Source organism: Gymnoscopelus microlampas (genome assembly GCF_963454915.1).
Source record: "Gymnoscopelus microlampas genome assembly, chromosome: 14".
NCBI lineage: Eukaryota > Metazoa > Chordata > Actinopteri > Myctophiformes > Myctophidae > Gymnoscopelus > Gymnoscopelus microlampas.
In genome coordinates, this window is record NC_139951.1 from 16,739,924 (window position 1) to 16,764,787 (window position 24,864).

The following is a 24,864-nucleotide window of genomic DNA, read 5'->3' on the forward strand; positions in this document are numbered from 1 at the left end:
GTTTGAAAATATTTAAGACCTAGGGGTTGGTTTTGATTGCTCTGCACGTAATGTTTACAGTATACTTTATGGTGCTATGTTTATGTAAGATCAAGTATTTTAATTGTATTTAGACTGCTAGAAGGATGGTGGAAAGAATTATTTGGGCAACTGTTGAAAATGTCCTAGAAGGTAAAAAATGTAACTTTGTTCCATCAACAAGAACGGTTAAAGACGTCATGAAATGTTTCTTTTGCTGACTTTATTTTGAAGTTTTCCTCTGAAACGGAGGTGTGCTGTGCCTCAACCAATAACAGTCTCAGCTGACCGTCCCGTACCCTCAGGCTATGGGATTGACAAAATAACGGCAGCCAGCTGTGTCTCGTGCAGAGATGGAGAGAGAAAGAATGATTGAAGCACGTTTTTGTTACATTGCATTACGTTGCATTGCCTACTTCTCACGCCAAATGTTTTCAGATACATATTTTAGTGTGCTGTTTATGTATTTTTTCACCTATAATGAAAACCAAAATAACCAAAATAGAAATGCCAGGTTGAAAGTGGTAATAACATTTTTTTAGGGTATACAATTTGTCTCTGTGTTGGGAAATTAGTGTGCAGTAAAAACAAAGCAAAAAACTGTTACTTTTAAGGATTCAAAAATAGCAAAAGTAGCAGAACTGCAAGCTCAATACGCGACGCTTCACGCCGATTTACAGATCTGCTACTTTTGATGCTTTCGCGTGACGCTGTAGGATGATCAAGTAGGGCATTAATTTACAAAAAAAACACAAAAGGTTAAAATATGGAGATAGGAGGTTTCTGCTCGCCAGCAACGATATAACATATTGCAACAACAATACGCGGTTGTCACAAAATCCCAAGGCACACCTTGACTTGTCTCACGGCACAGCGTTTGGGTACCGCTGAATGAATGTACTCTCTTATGTGCGGTCGCTCGGCTTGCCTCATTTGGAATGAATGAATGATTGAAGACGTACATCTGAGTTCCCATTACATCACATCATCATCGTCGTTCAAACCGCTGGAATGTGTTTTCTCTGCAGGGAGACCGGGAAACCTTTGAGAACTACTACAGGAAACAGCGGAAAAAACAGGCCAGGCTGGTGCTGCAACCACAGGCTAACATGGTGAGCTACGCACGCGCACACACACACACACACACACACACACACACACACACACACACACACACACACACACACACACACACACACACACACACACACACACACACACACACACACACACACACACACGCATACATACGCAATTACGCATAGACAAAATGTGACACATTAAAGCAGGGGTCTTCAACGTTTTTCAGCCCAAGGACCCCCTAGCTGAGAGAGAGAGATGAAACAGGGACCCCCACTACACTTGTATTCATGTTAAATGTGTTTTCAGACATTATTTTAACCACTTAAATCCTCAATACTTTGTAAACTTGACCGTTAGCTCTCTACTTAGTCTGCTCCTTTTTCCCTCTACACCAAACAGCTTTGCCGGAAATGGCCGATCCGCAGCGTGAGGCGTTGTGCGCTTGTAGATCTGCTATTTTCGGCTAATGTTCCCCTCATAATAGGGATTCTAGGGTTGAAGTGGTTAGTCTAAAAGAAGTACCTATCCGCAAATATTTGGCGGCCCTCCTGCAGTAACTGTGAGGACCCCCTAGGTGTCCTGGACTCCCTGTTGAAGACCCCTGCATTAAAGGACCATTTCACTAATGCTCATTATAAGATGGCACCAATTCTGTCAACTTGCTCTCTGTCTCAGAGGAGGGCTGAGGATACTTCAGAAACCTGTCCACCAGTGACATGGGTAGTTGGCGGGTTCGATCATTTCAAACAAGATTTCAAACTTTTTATCAAATCAAGAACCATGGCTTCTATTTCAGCATGCTAACTCTCCAGGAATAGCAAGGATATCATTTCTATTAGCTCCCCATGCATCGATGATGCCATTGGTACTTTAGGCAGGTTTCTGAACTGTCCATAGCCCACCCACATAGACAGTAATTATCCCATCTTATAATAATAAGCAGTAGTGAGGACCAACTATATGAAGATATGGTTGAAAATGGGTGAAGTGCTCCTTTGAACACATTTAATAATACATGTAGCAGCCACAGAAGTCTGAATAAACATTCCAGTTTACAGTCCAAATATGCTTTATACTCTGTTGTATGCGGCTGTGCAACACTGGCATTGCAACAAAGTATAAATCAGGCTTAAGGATTTGATCAGTTCGCAAATCACGACATCCTCATCCTTCCATACAGTATCTTCATTCTGTTAATGTCACAAATCGACGTTCATTTAACCATTGCTATATTCTAAAGGTGGCACAGCTACAGTAGTACATTTTCTAATTAAAGGTTGCAACATTCCACAGGGTCCAGAATTTTATTTCGGTAATTGTGCTGTTTTTTTGTGTTTTTTATTTATTTTTATAAATCCCTCCCTTGAAAAAACTGATGATATTGAATCATGCCTTCATTCCTTTGCATGTGTGTATGTTTGTTTGTCTCTCCAGCATGAGACAGTAGAGGGCTACAGAAGATACTTCAATCAGATTGTAGGGTAAGTTTGCCAGTCCACATTTCGCACTATAGACACTTGTACTGGATGTTTGTTTGTTAGTGTGTGTATGCATAAACGTGCACGCACGATGATGTCTTTGCTTGTGCGTGTGTGTGCGATGTGTATCTCTAGGTTCTTTGTGGTGGAGGACCATATTCTCCATGCAACCCGGGGGCTGGTGACCAGAGCTTTCACCGACGAGCTGTGGAACATGGCCCTGTCCAAGATCATCGCCGTGCTCCGCACTCACTCTGTAAGCACGCACACACACACACACACGGCTCACAATATTTGTGGTGCTGTGGTGCGGACAAGAGCATTGTCCCACTACACATGCTGTTTACTCGCATCAAGAAACACACACACACACACACACACACCCCTGTCCAAATTCATGTCTGTGCCCTGCACATGGTCAAATCCACTGCATTAGTTGATCAGAGATGTCACGGGTTAACACCCCCCACCCCCCCAAAAAAAAAGCATAGCAAGCAGGGAGTTAGTTTGAGTTGACGGAGTGTTTTAAGGAGACAGTGGGGAGAGTTCATAGAGATAATGGAGCCTGCTGGGGACTATTCAGCTCGCAAGAACATCAATTCACTGGATGACAACAGAAAGGTCCACTCACTCACATGCGCGCTAACACACACACACACACACACACACACACACACACACACACACACACACACACACACACACACACACACACACACACACACACACACACACACAAACACACATGAGGTCAACACACACACACGACCAGAGGAGAGGTCATTGGGGCTTAATGAGGGACAGATTGCAACAATAACAGCAGATTAAGGCTGCATATTCCCTGCCGCTGGGCTCCAGTCAGTTGTAAATCACCTGGAGGATTATGCAAACGGCCCCCAGACAGGGCTGCACAGCCTGGGGTAAGGAGGCTAACAAAGCCCCTGGTCTCCCCCTTGGCCTCGACCAATCTGCCCCTCCCTCCGACCCACCCCATCCATCCATGATGACGCAGGTTTGAAAACGGGCTCTCTCCAAGGCTGTGAAAACAAAACACCTTGAACTTTGTCCTTTTCTGTTTGTTTGTTTGTTTGTTGGTTTTATTGGCAATTAACAAATAATGCAGTCTCCCATGAAAAGAGAGATTCACCGTTACAAATGTACTTGTAAAAACAGCCATTCAGTGACATTCATTGTAAACATTTTCACAATTTCCTGAAAATGTGATGTTTGCTCTGTGAGTTCTGGACAGCACCTGCACAGTAATTCTTAATTTATCCAGAGAAAAAGACAGAAATCAACCAGGTGTTCAATGGAGAAAGTTGAAAACGTAGACTGGTGGTGCTTCTAGGATCAATGGGAGCCATGACTGAAAAAGAGAAAAGTATGAGCACTCAAAAAAGGAACGGAGGAGAGGATGTAAGATCACTTTAACAGGGCAAGTATAATACTTTTACCCAGAGGAAGACCAGCTCGGTTGAAACACGTTGTCTTTTAACCTTTGTAATAGACATTAAAGTACATGTGCATTGATTTCACGTCCTCTCCCGTTCCGTGTGAGTGCTCGAACCGTTTCTCTTTTTCAGTCTTAACCCATTAAGGCCTGAGGTCCCGCTTCTACAAAATGTCTTCTAAATCCTAACATTTTTTTTTTTAAACGTATGTTTCTATATCAGTGGTTCTCAAACATTTTCATGTCAAGGACCTCCAAAATTATATGTATTTGGGCGCCGGCCCCCGTCTCAAAATATGTTGTTTCAGGGACCCTCAGAAGCACAGATTTGAATTAAAAATGTTTACTATATATATATATGTATTCAAAGATTTGCACAAACGAAAATGAATAAATAGTAGATCTACATGCTCGTATGAGCTTGTAGATCTGCTATTTTTCAACAGCCCAAGTATAAAATAATGGTTATTGCTAAAAAATCTAAAATGACACAGATGCGTTCCCGGATTGAATGGGTTTAAAGTACCTTCTTTTGAGTGCTCGGGTCGTTTCTCTCTTCCAGTCTTAACGTATCCATCCGTTTGTAACTTTTGAGAGTGTACAAATGTAACCAAATGGACCCGTCAGGGTCCATTTGGTTACATTTGTACGCTCTCTGAGTTAAATGAACACTCGTGAGTCGACTGTGTGTGTATATGCTCCAACTTGGCAGCCAACTCTTTTTTTCTGTAGGACTGGAGTGTCACCCCCCCCCCCTGACCTCTCCTAATGATAACACTTTGAATCACAATGAGGCTGGCATGGCCCAGCACGGCTCAGCACAGCATGGCGTGACCCCGCCACACTGCATGAAGCACTCACTCATTCATTCAGCGTTTCGCCTCTGTGTGTGTGTGTGTGTGTGCATTAACCCACTTAAACCCCATATGGATAACCACCGGAGTCCCTCAGGGCTCAATACTAGTGTCTTGTTCTGTTTTCTGTTATTGTGGGGAAAGCGTTAGCTGAAAATAGCAGATCGACAAGCTCACAACGCGTCGCGCTGTGAGCTTGTCGATCTGCTATTTTCAGTGAAAGCTTTCCCCACAATACCGATGCTGGGGCTTAAGTGGTTAATATGTGTGTGAGCGTGTGTTTTCAAGACTCTGTTGCTGTGTGTGTGTGTGTGTGTGTGTGTGTGTTTGTGCGTGCTTGTGTTCAACTTCAGTATTTGTTAAAAGTTATAGTGTGTCTACCTCTATAGGCATGCATTTGTGTGTGTGTGTGTGTGTGTGTGTGTGTGTGTGTGTGTGTGTGTGTGTGTGTGTGTGTGTGTGTGTGTGTGTGTGTGTTCGTGTTCATCTTTAGTATTTGCTATAAGTCATAGTAGGTCTACCTGTGTATCGTTGTTGTCAGGCAGAAACCTCTTATTTTTGTTTTAACTTTTTGTGTTTTTTCATAAATTAATACCCTACTTGATCATACTACAGCGTCACACAAAAGCATCAAAAGTAGCAGATCCACAAGCTCGACACGCTGCGCGAATCGGCGCGTTTTGAGCTTGTAGATCTGCTAAATGAAGTAAAGTTACTGAAAAGTAACAGTTTTGGACATGTATGCATGCATTGGTTTTAACCCATTCAATCCGGGAAAGCCTTTCTGTCATTTAAGATTTCTTTGGCTATTCAAAACTAGGCCAAAGAAGGAAAAAAAAAAGACGCGTGATGCGTTCTCGGTCCTAAAGGATTAATGTGTTTCTGTGTAAACAAGAGAGGCAGGCAGGCAGTAGCCGTTTGGCTGCTGTTTTCTGTCGCATCTCAGGCTGTGCTCATTTAGCCCATTGATTTACACACTCCTCTACGTGTGTGTGTATGTGTGTGTGTGTTTGTGAGATACAGAGAGAGAGAGAGAGAGAGAGAGAAAACAGCGACAGGCTCCCTATGTCAATGTTTAACAACGCTGTCATGCTGTTTTCGGGGGCCCATAAATCACCCCACAGTCCAAGGGACGAGAGAGAGAGAGAGAGCGAAGAGCACTAACCTTTTATGTGTTAACATACAGTAGAAGCCACGTTTATGAAGAGATCCCACAATAGCGGCGTGAAGAAGCACCGTCATTAATGCCGCCGTTGTTGGGATTATATTAATTATTTGTATTCTATTGTCTGTGTAATTGGTGTTTGTGTACGATTTGTACATGATGTCTTGTTGGTCGTATCATGTTTTTATTTAAAAAAGTAATGCCTGTGGAACTGTTGAAATATTGTTTGCAAAGCTTCTAAATAAGCGTCCTTGTTCATCGTTCGATCTCTTTCTTTCCCTCTCTTGAGATCAACTCGAGATGACGGCTGTCAGTTGATTTGATACACAAGGGTAGCCTACGGCCTGACTCAAACGTTTTATGTGTTGTTTATTTAGGAAATAATGTTGTCGATGCCACTCGACAATTTAGTCACAAAATAAAATGTGGGAAGAGAGAGATTAGGTTAGAATGGTAAAATTATTGCTAGCTATGCGTTTGTTGCATGCAACCCCCCCCCCGCCCCCCTCCAATTCTGTATCCATTCCTTTTATAGAGATCAGCAAGGAAACGGGGCAACATTCCCACCTTGAACAGTTTGGCTGAAAGTCTAAAAGCCTCAGTTATACTTAGTCGCGTGCCGGTGTCATGCTCAGTAAATAGCAGATCTACAAGCTCACAGCGCGTCACGAATGTGACGCGTTGTGAGCTTGTAGATCTGCTATTTACGGCTTGTCACACCAGCGTGCAGCCAAGTACGAATCAGGCTTTACGTGGTGGAATCGAGTTAAGAGGAAGTAAGCGCTCAGCCGCCAGCGTTGCGACAAGCACTCTGAAACGTCGCCGTGGCTGCTGATCGTATCTAGACCACAAGCACACAAACACTACATCTCTTATGTTCCGTCTCCTTTGTTTAGGGATGAAAACGAAGCCCTGAAACAGAATTCAAAAGATCAGATGTATTTATTTTATTGGCAGGTTTATTGGCAAAGTGCTTTCACACACACAGAGAATTTGGTTGCTTGTTCATACATGCATACAATACAACAAAGCATTGCAATCTGTGTAAAACTACTCACAAAGCTGATGACATTAAGTTGTTAATGCACTGACTCTGTTTAGGGCCAACATATACATACAGTACAGTACTATGTGGGAGTGGTTGCCAGTGACTTACTTGTGTTGCCAGTTCCAGGAACAGAATAATTCTGTCTTTGTTGTATTAATGAATACTCTCTTAACAAGAGTAATACAACAAAAATGCAGGTATTATTATTGTAGCGCTCTTTACTCTTTTCATAATGATTCACAGCCAACTATGTTGTGTTTGTCTCTCTGATAGTCATACTGTGAAGACCCAGACCTGGTTCTGGAGCTGAAGAACCTCATTGTGATCTTCGCCGACACTCTACAGGTTGGTTCTGGTTCGTACAGTATTGGTAAAAGTGTTAACGTTCGGATGTGGACAGACTTACTAAATGTAAGGTGCACAGATGTTTGGGTGCACTGTGGAGCCCTGTGTGTTAAGGTAGCTCTCCACCGCACTGACGTCTGTGGCGGTAAGTGTTGGAACGCGTCTGTTGTCGAAAATCTGCTGTTGAATGGGTGGTGAGTACACCGTCGCGTCGGGTCGCAAGTTGTAGGGAAGCAACTTTCAACCGTTGGATAGCAGCGGGCTTGTTGCTGAAAAAGACATCAAGCTATAGGCTATTTTTAGCACCATAGTAGCCGCCTGTCTGTCGGCTCTCAGGTGCATCCAGCAACTTTTTTTTTTACACCTTCCAACCGTTTGATCTCCCGACTTCATTCGACTGCCAGTCTGTAGTAATCTGTAGAAGTCTGTTTGGTGGAGAGCTACCTGTAGGCCTTCCAACTCAAACAAACCTTATTTTCTAAACCTGTGTGTGTGTGTGCAGGGTTATGGCTTTCCAGTGAACCGGCTGTTTGACCTGCTATTCGAGGTCAGAGATCAATACAACGAAACTCTGCTCAAGAAATGGTCACTGGTCTTCAGGTAAGTCTGAAGTTGGTCTCTGTCTGTTTGTGTCTGTTTCCATGTGTGGTGGCCAACACATCTTAATGCCTCATCCGAGCTCGTCAAAGAAAGCTCATAGACACACACACACACACACACACACACACACACACACACACACACACACACACACACACACACACACACACACACACACACACACACAATAATATATGAAATATGTTATGCCCACACACAGGGAGATCTTTGAGTTGGACAACTACAGTCCTATTCCAGTGGACACGGAGGAAGAATATAAACTGGTGGTCAGCCGCTTCCCCTTCCATGACGCAGAGATAGAGAAGGTTGGTAGTTCCATTCTTCTGGGCACGCAAGAAGCAAGGTGGTTCAATTTGGCAGTGCCATAATTCAACTTAAACAGAACAAACAGGAGCACAGGGATGCAGGGATGTTCAGACCTCATCATACCATCATCACTAACCAATTATTCAATGACTGCAATCTAATTTGATTATTTCATTGATCAATTATCTATCTAGCCTCGATCACGATCATGTGGTTGTATTGCTCATGAACAGAGGACAGGTTGTTTGTTAAGGATGTAAGTCTTCAAAAGCCACATTGATTATTAAGCAATCAAACTAGTTTGTAGTAGGTATTTTATTGTATAAAGGTGGGACTCCTTTCAGAGGCCTTGTGGAGATTACTGGTCCTTGATGAACCATTTAATAACTATATACAGTATTTTGTTGACTGGGATCCGCCAGGGCTCTATACTTGGTCTTGTCCTTTTTTCCATCTACAGTACACAAAATTCACCAGCTCACAATGCGTCGCAAAGCAACGCGTTGTGAGCTATTTGTGCCAACTATTAACCGCCAGAGAAGGGACATTAGGGTTCACGTGATTCGTTGATCAGTTAGTCAGTCGTCTAATACTGAATTTGTGTGTTTGTGTGAGCAGCAGGACTTTCCTAAGAAGCTGCCCATGTCCCAGTCAGTCCCTCAGATCTACACGCAGGTCAAAGAGTTCATCTACGCTAGCCTCAAGTTCTCTGAGTCTCTCCATCGCAGGTAGGACCTCTCATAAGTTATGTTCTCTGTCAATGTTTCTGGAAGAAATATGCAAAAGATATCGCTGGTGTCAGGCAGAAACCTTGTATCAACCATATTTCAACTTTTTATGTTTTGGTTTTCTCCATCATTTAATACCCTACTTCCTCATATTACAGTGTCACACAAAAGCAGCACATTTTTTTTTAATGGAAGTGGTTAACATATCGAGTGCCAGAGGTTTTTTAAAACAGGGTACATCCAGTGGCAGCGTTTCTTACCGTTTTACGCCGATCGTTTTCGCTGCAAAAGCCTCCACGAGGACCCGGATGGAAACAAAGGTTGTCTGGCCGATGGCCGATGGTCTAACCATTGGAACAATAATATTTCTAACGCAATCCGCCATTGCAGAGTGACCGCCCGTCGAAAATGGCTTGTTTTCACCACTGTAAAAAAGTATGGAGATATGGACCTTTTTCTCATCTTTGGAGCGGACAGAAGTGACGTTTTTTGGGCTCATGTCACATCCGTCCATTCCATTTTACAGGGACCTAGGATCATTCCTAAGTTGCGTTAGAGTGCCCCTTGTGGGACTTTTTTGAAAAGAAATAGAAAACACGTAGATTTACGGTTTTGGCACTCGACGGGTGTATTTGAAAACACGTAGATCTACGTGTTTGTCACTCAATGTGTTAAGTGTGTCTGTGGGTTTTATAAATATTGAACCAATTAAAAGTATTTACAAAAGCTTGTGACTAAATAATAACTACATTGTATCCATTGGAACACAGGTTATTTTTTCCAGAAAAGTAACAGTTTTGGATTTTTTTTTGACAGTTTTCCACCCAACAGCTACGATATTTGCTAACAGTCTCTCTTGCTTTCTCCCTCTCTCCTGGACACGCGCACACACACACACACACACACACACACACACACACACACACACACACACACACACACACAAAACCGTCAGAGCTGGAATGTTGTAACTGCAGTGATAAGTCTGCGATACACATGTGTGCACGTACATGCACGCACACACACACATGACAGGTCGTTACAACATTCCCCGGTCCGTCAGTCAGTGTAATCAGGAGCAGCAGGTGTGCAACAGTTTGGGATATGATGACCCTGCATATTTATTTTCACACCTAACTGTGAGTGTGTGTGTGTGTGTGTGTGTGTGTTTTATATTTTGGGTAGTTACCTTTTAGCTACAGAAACAGGCCTACTTAGATTTTAGGTAGTTAAACATAGTAGCTGAACATTTTCAGACACTGTAATACAGTACATTTCAGCTCAGTGTTGTACTGTATAGTCCTTACGTTGCACACTTTAATGCGCTGATAACAACGTTCACCTGCCATATTATGTAGCAGTGGTGTCGATCTCACGGGCCGTCAATAGAGGGCAGACGGTCACAAATCACACTGCTGTGACTGGACGCACGGCAAGGCCGAGAAGCACGTGTGTGTGAGAAAATGTGCGTGTGCGTGCATGTGTGCATGTATGTCGTTAGATACACAAACACGCTGTGAGACTGGAGCACCCTTGCATTGACCCTGGTCGGTCTGTTTTGGCAGTGTGCTGTCTCCCTCTCTTTTCTCTACCCCGCTCTCTCTCTCCCTCCATCTCTCTCTCTCTCTCTCTCTCTCTCTCTCTCTCTCCCTCTCTCTCCCTCTCTCTCTCTGTCAGCTTTTATATCTCTTAAATGTCGCTCTCTTTATATCTGTCTCATCCCTCTCTCTCTGCCTTGTGTGTGTGTGTGTATGTGGTTTACAAAGCTATCTAGTCGGTGCTAATTACGTCTTTGTGTGATAAGGTCTAGTTAAACGCTACTTAAACACTGGCCACATATTTGAATGGTGGTCAAACACTGCTTACATTATTGGTTGAACATTGTTTAACTGTTGGTTAACAGCTAGCCGCTGGATCTGGGAACTGTTTGCTCACCTCCCCCTGACACACACACACACACACACACACACACACACACACACACACACACACACACACACACACACACACACACACACACAATCTCTCTCCCCCTCTATCACTGTTTGCACCCTATCTCCTCTTTCTTGTGTACCCACACACATAGTCAAACACGCACAAATAACCTGAACACAGACAGCCAAAAATCCATACCTGTACATTTGGTTTGTCCTGTCCATATTATCATCACTGTTCGGAAGAGACATTATGTATGCCCAAAAGTGTTACTTTTGAGGAAGAAACTAAACTGTGTTGCAATGGATTCAGTGTATTTACAAAAAATCCACAGACAGAATTAACCAGAAGTAATTCACGTTCACTTAAAAAAATAACCAAAATAGCAGATTTTTCATAATTCGCTCATACAATGCGTTAGTGGATTTTGCGGGACACTTTGTAGGGCATTAATTTGCAGAAAAAAAACATTACAAGTTTGAATATGGAGATATTTACGTTTCTGACTGACGGTAGCGATTATTAAGTATCCCTGTTGTGTCTTCACATCTTGTTTCATGTTTTGTATCCAGCTCGACAGAGATTGACGACATGCTACGAAAGTCAACCAACTTGCTGCTGACCAGAACGCTGAGTGGCTGCCTTCAAAACCTCATAAAGAAACCTCACATAGGGCTGACTGAGGTCAGTAACACCACTACTGTTAACAACGCCTGCACGTATGACATTTCCCAGGCCAACTTTCTGGGGGGAAGCGATCGTTTTCGTGCACTCAAATTATGTGCATGTGTGAGGCACGCCGCCTAGGGTTTGGATCCTTTAGGATTTTAACCATTCCATGACAATTCCCTTCTAAAGGGATAGTTCACATTTTTTTGTTTTTGTCGCGTTCCTAAGCCAATAATGATGATGATGATGATGTGCGGACTGGTAGACAGCGGTTCCGGTAGGAGACACAAAGTAGACTCTTTGTGTCTCCTACCGGAACCGGTGCCGGTCATCAAATTATTGGCTTAGGAATGCGACAAAAACAACGAAATTACTACTATCCCTTTAACAATCTGATTCCTTGTCGGTTTCCTTTAACGATTCCTATAGTGGGTTCCAAATGAAGCCTTACAGGTCTGTAACTCTGAGAGTGTACAAATGAAACCACATTTGTACACTCTCAGAGTTATGGTCGTCATTGAAATGTAAAAGTTTGAGAACCACCGGTATTGTAATTGTATAGCGGACGTGAAGTCCACATACCAGCTCTGATGAAAATGAGATGGAACCGGAAATTTCCGGTTCCTCAATGTCGGTCCGGTTCCCAACCCTAGCGCCGACAGCGAGGCTTCGACGAGCGCCACCCCCCCCCTTCCAAGTTGGCGAGCCGCGGCGGTACGGGACAGGTTATCACACGAACCGAAAACGAGCGCTATATCCCTCCACGTCAGTTCACAGTGATTGGGGCTTGTGGTTTCGCATAGTTTTGGCTTGGGAATAGCATACACATTATGTCTTTTTCCTCTCGCACTCATCCCACAAAAGCATGTCTAGGAAACACATGCACCGTTACAGTTACTATTTCGATGCTGCTGTTGCTTGGCGGAAATGTGTGGAAAAACCCTTGTTCACACCCAGGGAGCTATTTACACCACTAGGAAGGGCTGGGCTCAAATTAACTACTTCGGGGGGGGTGATCTACAAGGTCACAAGCAACGAGTCACAATGAGATTTGGTATAGAGGGAGGGGGGAAAGAGCGGACCAAGTACGGAGTCATTTTTTTAATGAAGTTATCTTGTTGTTTTATAGATTTTATACTCTGTTCTTTGCTTGTTTTTACAGCACAAAACATTTTTTATTGTGTTCTTATTTCAATATTTGTTGTGTTATGCCTTTTGTAATCTCGGCATCTGCCCTCTAACTATTTCCGAGAAAATAAATAAAGGTTGAATGAATGAATGACCCCGATCAACTAAGTATTAGTTTACCAAGTGTAGAGGGGTTTAAGTGGTTAAATTGAAAACAAGAAGTTTTCACCTACAATGACATGCCTGTAACAGGGATCGATTATTAACTGATTATTTAATAAAATTATCGACAGGTTTTTTTACTCAATAACACAGTCAATGCACTGCTGCTGACACGTGTGTGTGTGTGTGTGTGTGTGTAGCTGGTACAGATCATCATTAACACCACCCACCTGGAGCAGGCCTGCCGGTACCTGGAGGAGTTCATCACAAACATCACTAATGTCTCCCCCGAGACTGTTCACACCACCAGACTCTACGGTCTGTCCACCTTCAAGGTAACACACACACACACACACACACACACACAAAAAGTACACGTTTCGTGCACATTATGAGCAAATCAACCCGGTGGATCAGAAAAAAACAACAACAACCCCCCCCGCCCCCCAATCAATTTTTTTTTTTTATCTCTCCAGGACGCGCGTCACGCCGCAGAAGGCGAGATCTACACCAAGCTGAACCAGAAGATCGACGAGTTCATCCAGCTGGCGGACTACGAGTGGGGCATGTCCGAGTCGGACGGCCGCGCCTCCGGCTACCTCATGGACCTCATCAACTTCCTGCGCTCCACCTTCCAGGTCTTCACACACTTGCCGGTGAGTTGGTCCCGCCCCCAATTTGACACACACCTTCGTTCACTGTGTCCTGCATTGCCGAAGTTGTAAACTTGTGTCCCCTTTAGACGTGATCCCTACGTGTTGTTGTTTTAATGGTGTCTGTTTCAGAAATGTTTCTTTTTTTTGTTGAAAATAGCGAATTTCACAGCTGGCAGGAGGGTTGAAAATGAAAAAAATGTTTTAAAATAGGCAATAGGCTCTATGCACAGCAGCCGTATTGGAAAGAAATTGGGCCCCTTCCTTGCTTCCTTCACAGGTGTTACCAATGACACTAATGAAGGCTCTGTTCCATTTAGTGTAGCACAGTGGTTCTCAAACTTTTTAATTTCAAGGACCCCCATAACTCTGAGAGTGTACAAATGGAACCAAATGGACCCTCCCGGGTCCATTTGGTTCCATTTGTACACTCTCAGAGTTACACCCTATCAAGGAACCATGAGGGTCCCTGGACCACACTTTGAGACCCACTAGTATTTCTAGTGAGCCAACATGCACAATATCAGCACCCTGACTCTGTTTGACCAGAATGGAACAGAGCCTTCATTAGTATCATTGGTAACACCAGTGAAGGAAGTAAGAAGAGGCCCAATTTTTCTCAAAAATGGCTGCTGTGCATAGAGCCTATTCAGCTTTTCCCCTCTTATCGCTTCACTTCACTTTGCACTTCTATTTTGGTCATCGGTTCAATAATCTAAACAATCCATGCTCCATGTTCATAGAACTTAGCATTAATAAAATAAAACTGCAACACCAATAATAAATGATTAGTACATGGTTAGCACCAAAAAAGGTATAGGCTGAAGCTAATAAGCTTATTCTCCCTACCCTTTCCACATGCAGTACATACAATGGCAACGCATTTTCTCCAGTTTACTTTGGGCACCACATGACAAACAAAGAAAACAGATTTAAGTCTTTCCAAAATAAGAACAAACCCCCCCCCCCCCCTTTTTTTTCCCTTTAACTTCATAATCCAACTGTTCACAAACAGCGTGTTTAATTGGCATGTTTGAAAATGTATCTTATTTTTTGTCATTGTACATTGTACACCGCAAGTGACGTGACCATATTGAAGTGTTTTTCATACGTGATTTGAAGTTGAGCCGTACCTTGGCGTACGTATGTGTCGTATTAGTGCCTGCTCTGTGCTTATGTATTTGTATAATTGGTTTCTTTTTACATGTTGTCACGCCTTCAAACGAAAAAAAATCTCATAACAAACAAGGCATTTACGAGTGTGAGACCCGATAGAAGTTACATCAGAGGTTTTTCGAATTTAGAAAGTTTTAACAGAGATTACTGTTTTTATAAACCAATAGAACAATCATTACTGGAGTAATTACACCATAATTACAGATGTGAGGGTGATTTAATTACAAAGCTTGGCCCATCTTTTGCTTTAGGCCTATTTTCTTTTTTTTGCCAGGTACCATAGGGTTTAACCCATTCAATCCGGGAACGCATCTGTGTCATTTTAGATTTGAGCTATATTCCATTGTTTTATACTTTGGCTATTCAAAAAGAGCAGATCTACGAGCTCATAGCTACGAGCTTGTAGATCTGCTATTTTTGAAAAATCTTGAACAGGGTCCCTGGATCAACATATTTTGATGGGGGGTCCGCGGCCAAATATATATAATTTTGGGTGTTCCTTGACATGGAAAGGTTTGAGAACCACTGATATTATAGCAACATAGGTTTTTCAGAAAAGTGTTAGGATTTAGAAGACGTTTACATTTTCACGATTAAAAAAAACAAAATGCTATTTTTTGAATAGCCAAAGAAATAAAAAAAATGACACATATGCGTTTCCGGTTTTAATGGGTTAAAAAACACTTTTAAATAAAAAAAAAACAAAGTCTGAAGGCGCTCGCTGTATATTTGACACACATGATGTTTGCCGTGGCTTGCAGCACAGTCAAATCATTATTGGAGCCATTCTGAATGTGCTTTTGGGCTGGGGGGGGGGGGGGGGGCTGCCCTGCCCGGCGACAGCCTAGACTCATTTCTTATTTCCCCGTCAGATGATCTGCTTTGCCTTGCTCCTCCCCCATTTCCAAGTTCTCCCTTGTCTGTCTGTCTGTCTGTCAGTGTGTTTCCAACAAAAGTCCTCTCTGCTTCTTCTTCTTCTTCCTGCTCCTTCGAAACAGTTTTTCAGGAATGTCTCCCGTCTGTTTCTGTCTCGTAACCCCCCCCGACCCCCGCCCCCACCCCGGTCGATGAATAATAATAATAACGCTTTGATGGATTCATTTTTATGAGTTTATGGGCCAATTTGATTTCATTGATTAATTTGACTCCTTTGCCAAAGCATGCTGAGATCTCTGAAATCTATACCTCCTCTTGTCCATTTATCGTTACCATACTTTTTTCTCCTCTTCCCTTCCCTTCCCTTCCTTCCTTCCTTCCTTCCTTCCTTCCTTCCTTCCTTCCGTCCCCCTTCCTTCCTTCCATGTTGTTTTGGTTGGTTTTGGGGGTGTCTGTCTCTCTGCTCAGAATAACAACAATGACCATGCGTCGATGTCGGTAAGTATCCCTGCCTGGCCGTCTCCGCTGCAGTACAGCGAGAGGGAGAGAGAGAGCCGTGGGGGGGGAGGGGGGTTAACCCTTTCAATTCCGGGGAACGCGTCTGTGTCACTTTAGATTTCTTTGGCTATTAAAATATAGCAGATGTACAAGCTCACATAGATATCTTGTAGATCTGCTATTTTTGTAAAATCGTGAAAATTTGTGCAAATCTTTGAATATATATATATACATTTTTTACTCAAATCTTAATATACTGCTCAAAAAAATAAAGGGAACACTTTGATCCCTTAATTGTTTTGAGTTTTTTCATGAACTTTTGAGATGGGGGGGGGGGGGGGGGGTCTTGACATGAAAGAAGTTTGAGAACCACTGATATTATAGCAACATAAGTAAAAAATAATAATAAAATAAAAAACTGTCAGGATTTAGAAGACATTTGTAGAATCCCCACAAGCAAAGGTTTGAGTTAAAAATGTTCGCTTTAGAAAACATATAGGCCTATATTCAAAGATTTGCACACATGGTTGTGTATATATGAACATATGAATATATAGGCCTATATATTCAAAGATTTGCACACATGTTTGTGTATATATGAACATATGAATATATAGGCCTATTTATTCAAAAATTTGCACACATTTTCAAGATTTTTCTACAAAGCTATTTTTTTTTGAATAGCCCAAAGTAATACAATGATAATTATAGCTTAAAAAATAATCTAAAATGACACGTGTACGCGTTCCTGGGATTGAACGGGTTAGCGGCATGCTCATGTCTGACTGTGGAGGCTCCAACACTCCAAGCCTTGTTGCTTCTTTACTTCACCTGTGGTTAACCCCCTTGTTGTGATGCACATTTCTGTTCACATCTGCATTTAGGCTGACGCTTTTCCATGCCCTTTTTAGGAATCCGAACCATGACCACCCACCCCACAGTATGCCATGTTTGTATAAAGATAATCACATTCACCACCACGGTTCATACATAGTAGTTAGTAACTAATGGTATGTTCATGGTTTGTCCCCACCCGTGTACTTTCTAAAATGTAGTAGGCGAGCCCTAATATTCATTATCTTAACCCATTAACTCATTCAGTGCCTGACTTATTTCTGTCAGTTTGGCTCTCAGAGTGCCAGAGCTTTGAATTTATTTTTCTTTATAATTTTCCTTTTTTGGACGTCTTAGACGTCCAGTGGCACAGGGCTTAGGATACAACGGACGTCTTAGACGTCAAGTGGCACTGAATGAGTTAAGGCCTGAGTCCGATTCTTGAAATGTTTTCTAAATCCTAACAGTTTTTTGAAAGAAATATTTTTTCCACGATTTTTCAAAAATAGCAGATCTACAAGCTCGTAGCCTACGAGCTTGTAGATCTGCTATTTTTTTTTTTTTTTTTTTTTTTTTTTTTGGTATTTTTTTATTGTTTTTATTGGAGAGGGACAGGGAAAGTAGTCTGACAGGAAGAATGGGGAGAGAGATGGGGGGAAGACATGCAGGAAAGGCCGACGGGAACGGGACGCGAACCCGCGGCACACTGCTATTAAGGATTTTCAACCAGGGTGCCTAGACCGCGACGCCACGGTCTAGGCCTAGATCTGCTATTTTTGAATAGCCAAAGAAATCTTAAAATGACACAGATGCGTTCCAGGTCTTAATGGGTTAATGGCATTTATTTTCTCGGCCTAACACGTTGGTTTGAGTCTTTTTAGACTTAGTTTTGAATGTTATCCTAGAAAAGCCGTCCTAATCCCCGTTAAGAAATGATGTTTCCGAATTAGTTTTGAAAGGAGCTGATGACTTGTCTAGGTGCCGTATTTTGAATATGCACTCGGGACAACAACGTCTTACTCGACAGTTTTCCGCTTTGCGTACGTTGGCCCCGATGTTACCTGCATCTCTAAATTAAACCTGTGATGGATTTTTTTTTTTATATCTCTATAAGCTCTTGGCTTTGTTGAGTTTGGAACTCTCCACGAAGCAATGGCACCGGGCCCAGGAATGTGTTGAGATTGCATTGTGGGTAAAAGCGCTCCCTTTTGATTCAGTGTTCCTAAGTTCACTCGAACCCCCTCGGGATAATCATACATTCAGTCAATCAGTCAGTCAGGGATGAATCTGTGGGCTTGTCGAGGCTCCTCTTTTTTCCCTGTGTTTCACATTGGCTCAACTCAGCTGGATGGAGTGAGAGGAATTCCTGATTCAAGTCCGTTTTTGATCGTTTTGATCATTCCTGTCAAACGTCTATAAATATTCCCGGAGGTTCACTTTTTTTGGGTGTCGGGACCCCGACGACCTCTGGGACACAGCTTCACGTCACTCCACGCCTTATACAACACAGGCCCGCTGACCTCTACCGCACACCTGCATGTTTGGGAGATCTGATCTCCCTCGAGCCTCCGTACTATGTTTTTCCTCACCCCCCTCACCCAGTGTGTTTGCATAGAGGCCAAGGCAGGGTGTGGCTAGTAGCTCTTTTAACCCATTCAATCCGGGGAACGCATCTCTGTCATTTTTTTTATTTCTTTGGGCTATTCAAAAATAGCAGATCTACAAGCTCATAGCGCGGCACCGAGTGCCGCGCTATGAGCTTGTAGATCTGCTATTTTTGAGAAATTGTGAAAATGTGTGCAAATCTTTGAATATATATATATTTTTTAAAGTGAACCATTTTTAACTCAAATCTTTGCTTCTGGGGGTCCCTGGAATAAAACATTTTTTCACAATTTAAAAAAGCTTGTATATCTGCCATTTTTGAATAGCCAAAGAAATCTAAAAATTACAGAGATGCGTTCCCGGTCTTAATGGGTTAAACATCTCCAGCGATGTCTCATCCCCACTTTCTTCTACCGTAACCCCCTTTTTGAGAATTTGATCCTTTTCCCATTTAAATGGTTTAGCCGGGGGGAGGAGGGGGGGGGGGGTGCTACCTTTCCTTACGAGGGCATAAGGCTCATCGTGTCCTTTGCTTTCCACTCAGCGTCAGTGTCCCATCTCCAAACTTTTCAATGACGTGGATTTTCGTAAGAGATTCCCCCTCAGTCGACAGAAATGGCACCAAGTGGAAACAAACTGCTGCAAAATAAGCAGTCTTGCTACAGAGCCATTTGTAGTCATGTCCTGACTGATACCGCCACGTGTACAGTATCTCTGCTGTCTGTCTGTCCACCAGGGATGTTGTGGAGCGCAGAATAAGGATATTTCATTTTTCTATGTCAGATAGGCACATACTGTACTGTACGCACGCATGCACGCCGTGATTTGAATCCTCTCCACTGTGGCTCCAACTCTTTGCAGTTGATGTGATCGGCGACTTTGTTTTGTGACCTACAGTATCTCTTATCCCATTAAGACCGGGAAAGCATCTTGTCATTTTCGATTTGAACCATTATCTTATACTTTGGCTATTCAAAAATAGCAGATATACTGTACAAGTTCATAGCGCGCCAAATCTTTGAATATATATTTTTCAAAGCGAACATTTGCGAAGCTTTGCTTCTGGGGATTCTACAAATGTCTTCTAAAATCCTACATTAAAAAAAAATAACTTATGTTGCCATAATCAGTGGTTCTCAAACTGTTTCACATCAAGGACCCCCAAAATTATATGTATTTGGCCGCGGACCCCCATCTCAAAATATGTGGTTCCAGGGACCCCCAGAAGCAAAGATTTGAGTGAAAAAAAATCGTGTTAAAATATATATATATATATAGTCAAAGATTTTCAAGATTTTTCAAAAATAGCAGATCTACAAGCTCATAGCGCGGCACTCGGTGCCGTGCTATGAGCTTGTATATCTGCTATTTTAAAATAGCCAAAGTATAAAATAATGGTTAAAGGGGTTACACAGATGCGTTCCCGGTCTTAATGGGTCAAATAAGAGAAAGAATCACGAATTATGTAATTCAGTCTCGTTTGATTCGATAGAGAAGTGTCGTGTAGAGCAACGCATCATCTGTTTAGTCGGGAGCGTTGTTCGTGACTGATATCCATGACCTCAGCTCAGCCACGTCATCCCTGGATTTGGAGAAGTTGTTGCATGAATGTGTGTCAGTGTTGTTGTCAGTGGTGGTTTGCTGACCCCGGTTCTCTGTACAACAAACACTTTAACTGCAAGCGTACAGACCCGTTCAAAGTCATTCTTTCACATTTCAAGCACTCGGAGTGGAGCTCGGTTTTTAACTTTTGACTCGCTCCACCGCAAAGACAACGATTACGCACAGTACCGTCGGGTCAGACTCAGTCCGGTCCGAGTATTTGAAATGTTAAGAATCCACGCTTGATTCGGGGATAGCAATTGTGATGCTATGGAACTTAAATGGAGGATTGTGTATGAGTTTTGTATTCTGCCTTTACCTGCATGCATCAGACCCTCTGTGTTCAATGTTTCTCCAATAAATCTGGCAACGGACACAGACCTGGGGCATATTAGCGTCATAAATCCTCTCACATACTTCATGTTGATAGATGTGCAACAAATGAATTTATATTCGACTAGCAATCACAGCTCAATGTATGGTATATAAAAAGATAAAGGCAAGGCGGGCCATAAATTGAATATGATATGAAAGCTTCAGTATTAGGTTATCGTAGATATTTTCCATCGTGATTGTATCCCTCTGTATAAGGTGGGACAATGAACCACAGTTATCTCCTGTCTGGTGTGTGTGAGGATCTATGATGCTTATTGGCCAACTGAAAGTTAAGTGAAAGGGGCTAGGCCTGGCTAATCAATGGCAGGTGTTCAGGTATGGTATGCTGGATGCTTTGACTGGCGTTATGTTCGTGGCCTTACTGTGCTGTTGACCCAGATATGAAGGTGCAGTGTAACAATGTGTCTCTCCTCCCCTCTTATTGTTTTCCCCACTATATTTCTACTTCTACCCCCCCCCCCATCTTCCCTCTTTCCTCTTAACCTCACCCCCCCCCCCCACACACACACCCACTCCCTCTCTTTCTCTCTCTCTCTCCCTCCATCATTTTATTCCTGCACACTTCCGTCCGTCCGTCCCTTCCTCTCCCCTCCTGTTTCTGTCTGTCCTCCATCCGTCCCGTCCGTCCTTCCTGCTCTGTCCTTCTCCCTGCAGGGTAAAGTGGCCCAGACGGCGTGCATGTCCGCCTGCAAGCATCTGTCCACGTCCCTCATGCAGATGTTGTTGGACACGGAGCTCAAGCAGATCAGCATGGGGGCCATACAGCAGTTCAACCTGGATGTCATACAGTGTGAATGTGAGTACTCGTTTATATACTGTATATACATTTCCTTTTTTATAATGTATTAAAACTCATCATCGTGCATTTTTTACTTTCAATAATGCCCAACTTCCAGCGGCAGTGGTAGGGGGTCCTTGAGGTGTTGTTGTTGTGAATGGGTATGCTGCACCAGCTTAATATGTTGGTGTGGAAACTCTGTATGTATGCAGTATCGATACTTTTACTTAAGTCAAAATATTTGTCCTAAAAGTCAACTAACACCTGTTGTGGTGGGTACGGGCTCCATATTGGTGGTGGGGGGTGGGCATACCGAACCCCCTTTTCCCTTTATACAAGTGTTGTTGAGTCAGCCTGTCATCCACATCCCACATGTAGTGGATTTGACAGAGGTTAAACCTTCCCCAGTCAGCCAACACTCACCTTACACAAACCAAGTATCCAGGGCAGGCGAGAGCTGCCACTGTGGATTACACGGTGGCCTTTTACACAGGGAAAATGTTGAACGACAGGCAAGGCGGGCCATTTGCTCCGTTTGAAGATTTTTCAGGCAGTTCACCCGGTTTGGTTCATGTCCTTTTTTCTCTCATTTGGGGCAAATGGATGTGACAGGTAGAAGATGGAGAGGGAGGGAGGGAGGGGGGGGGGGGACTCGCACAGTAGAATTCTCAGTGTTCATTTAACCACTCAAGCTCTATTCTATACTTTCAAAAATAGCACATCTACAAGCTTACAATGTGTTGTGATGAGAATGTTTTCTTTTGTTTTTTTTGCCCAAAATAGGGATGCCAGGAAGAAAGTGGTTAATTCTAAGAGTGTAACCATGTTATTGTGTTAAATAAACACTGAGAATGTTACAGTGTGGAGTGAAAAGACAAGTTGAGAGACAAGAATGGAGAGGGAGAAGGGAAGCAGAGAGAAAGGGAAGAGAGAAAGAGGCAAAAAGAGAGAGGTAGGATATACTTATGTGTTATCATTAGCTTTGGTTAGGGCTGAACGTGTACCCGCGGTTGGGTGCATTTCTCCTTTCCGACATGTCGCCTTTCCGACGTTGACGAACCCTATACCTAACCCTAACCCTAACCGCACGCGGAAGCCACTAGTCGGAGTGGTGAGATGTCGGAATGGAGAGTGAACACCCCCGCGGTTCTCTTACATTCCAGAGTTTGGATTGAATGCTTTGTTAGTCAGAAACGCAAACGGCATGAGGTACAGTCATTACGGCTAATAATACAATAATACATGTCATCAACAAATACAAACACTATATGTACAAAGGAGACGGGAAATGACACTTAACTCCTGTGTGATCTGTACTGTACAATCAAGCAGACAACGTGATTAAAAAACTTCAGATAAACCCTTACTAACTCTAACCCTACATTAGGATATGAGACAGTGAATAGCTATCCGCTAAAGCAGTACATCGATGACTAGTGAAGGCCCCAACCCGCCCTTACTCACTATTAGCACTGTTCCAGAAAACATAGATTCAAGTTTCCCACTTGGAACTTTTCAGAGACTGTCATGTTACTGAGTCGCTTTTCGGACCCTCCGTTGATGCAATTCCGGGGTTGCTATGGTGATTTTGTTGTTTGCCATATTTGCAGTTTGCCATAATGTTCAACAGGCTTCTCCGAATGACCAACCCAAACCAACCATCAGCTTGGCCAAGCTTTGCATGACGTTTGTGCCACAAACAACAATATAAGTGTTAGTGCCGCACACTTTGTAAACTCTGCAAACCAAGTGACACTTTTGGGCGACTGTATCAATATAGGTGTTGGCGTGCGCTCTTTGCAAATCAACTGACATAGCGATTGTGGTCGTAAGTGAAATGTACTGGACTGTGCATCTGGAGGGAGGACCAGCGAGATTCAATCATGTTACAGTGGCAGTGAGACACAAGGTGTACTCGTTTGGAGGCTTCCGTTACAGGACGGCTAATGCGAACAACACGGGTCAGATTGACGTACATGTGCTCAACACGCTGTCTTTGCGCTGGGGGAAGTTGCCCCGGGTGACAGATTCAAGAGGAGAACGTCCAGTTGAGGTTCCCGCAGAGCGCTACGGCCACACGGCTGTGCTAATAGAAGACACCATAAACGTCTGGGGGGGTTCCCTTAAGAACTACTCAAGGGAAGACAGCGATGCGCTTTATGCATTCAATGTCGACGACCACAGGTGGTTCAAGCCCGAGACTTCCGGGACTGTCCCAGAGGTGAGGCATGCACACTCGGCCTGTGTCCTGGAAAAGGTCATGTATATCTGTGGAGGAATTGACATGCAGACTAGAATCATGAATGACCTCTACAAATTGGACACCGCCGTAATGGTCTGGTCTTTAATTAGAACCAGAGGCACTTTTTCATCATCACATCATCACGCTGCCACCATCATTGGGACAAAGATGTTTGTATTCGGGGTCCAACGGCACATGGACCTCCGCTACAACGTCAGAGTGTTTGACACAGAGACCAACTGCTGGCTGAGCACACCTTCTGCACAGGATCCAGAAGGACTTGCGTGTCCTTGTGTCTTTGTCTACAATGGAGAGCTGTACATATTTACTTACTACCAGCCTACTTACTACCAGCCTACTTACTTCTACAGTCATCTGTGGAAATTCAACCCCAAGACCTTCTCCTGGAAGAGGGTTAAGCCCAAGGGGAAAGGCCCCGTTGGGCTCAACCCCAAGGGGAAATGCCCATGTGGGAAGAGTAGTGTAATACAGTACGTACAGTACTGTTGCATGGTGGAACATCGCATCATCCTCTCATTCACACGCGACCTGCACGTTTTGGACTTAAGTCCTAGTCTGAAGACGTTATGCAAGCTAACAGTCGTTCGACATGGTCTGGATCAGTCAGGACTGCCTCACAACATCAGGTGGGAACTGGAAGCCATGACTAAAATAACATATCATAAATAATTCATTATATTTTTGTGAGCTATGGTATTTAGTGTAGTTAATAACCCCAAAAACAAAAAAAGGAAGAGAGCAGAAGAAAGGGAAAGACAAGGAGATTGTGTTATTAGTTTCATTTTTATTTGATTAGATTTTTCTCCAACAGGGAGACCTTGCGTCACCAGGAAGTGAATCAGCTCTAGATGGATGCGGACTGGTCCCAGTCTACCACTGACCTTTTTGAGCGGTGTAGCCGCTCCTATAAGTGGGGTTGGGAATTCGTCTTTCCCTGTACTGTGATTGGCTGACTCTATTCACACCCTTTTCGCCGTACCGTGATTGGCTGACTCTATTCAGACCCTTTGCTTTGATTGGCTAGCGAGACGCATGATGAAATAATAACCTATAAATATCACCACGCACTTCAAAAAATCCTTCTTTTTTTTAAGTGAGCTTCCATCACTGTGATGACCACTGTTGTTTCTAAATAACACCGCTCACTTCACACTGGGTGTGATTTTTTTTTTTTATATAAGAAAGTTAAAAAC

The 24,864-nt window shown here is 43.2% G+C and overlaps 1 protein-coding gene across 2 annotated transcripts in view; it reads left to right on the plus strand.

Annotated features, from left to right (window-relative positions):
* The window catches only part of exoc6 (exocyst complex component 6), a 79,227-nt gene that overhangs the window by 36,325 nt on the left and 18,038 nt on the right, over window positions 1-24,864 (plus strand). The window contains exons 10-21 of one of the 2 annotated variants that reach the window (XM_084077369.1): window positions 1,047-1,130; window positions 2,536-2,582; window positions 2,715-2,835; window positions 7,370-7,441; window positions 7,944-8,041; window positions 8,262-8,367; window positions 8,987-9,096; window positions 11,604-11,715; window positions 13,191-13,325; window positions 13,467-13,646; window positions 16,164-16,193; window positions 21,285-21,426. In XM_084077369.1, the coding sequence (XP_083933495.1) occupies window positions 1,047-1,130; window positions 2,536-2,582; window positions 2,715-2,835; window positions 7,370-7,441; window positions 7,944-8,041; window positions 8,262-8,367; window positions 8,987-9,096; window positions 11,604-11,715; window positions 13,191-13,325; window positions 13,467-13,646; window positions 16,164-16,193; window positions 21,285-21,426 (1,237 nt within the window). The remainder of the gene's footprint in view (window positions 1-1,046; window positions 1,131-2,535; window positions 2,583-2,714; window positions 2,836-7,369; window positions 7,442-7,943; window positions 8,042-8,261; window positions 8,368-8,986; window positions 9,097-11,603; window positions 11,716-13,190; window positions 13,326-13,466; window positions 13,647-16,163; window positions 16,194-21,284; window positions 21,427-24,864) is intronic. The other variant, XM_084077370.1, reaches the window with a different exon arrangement.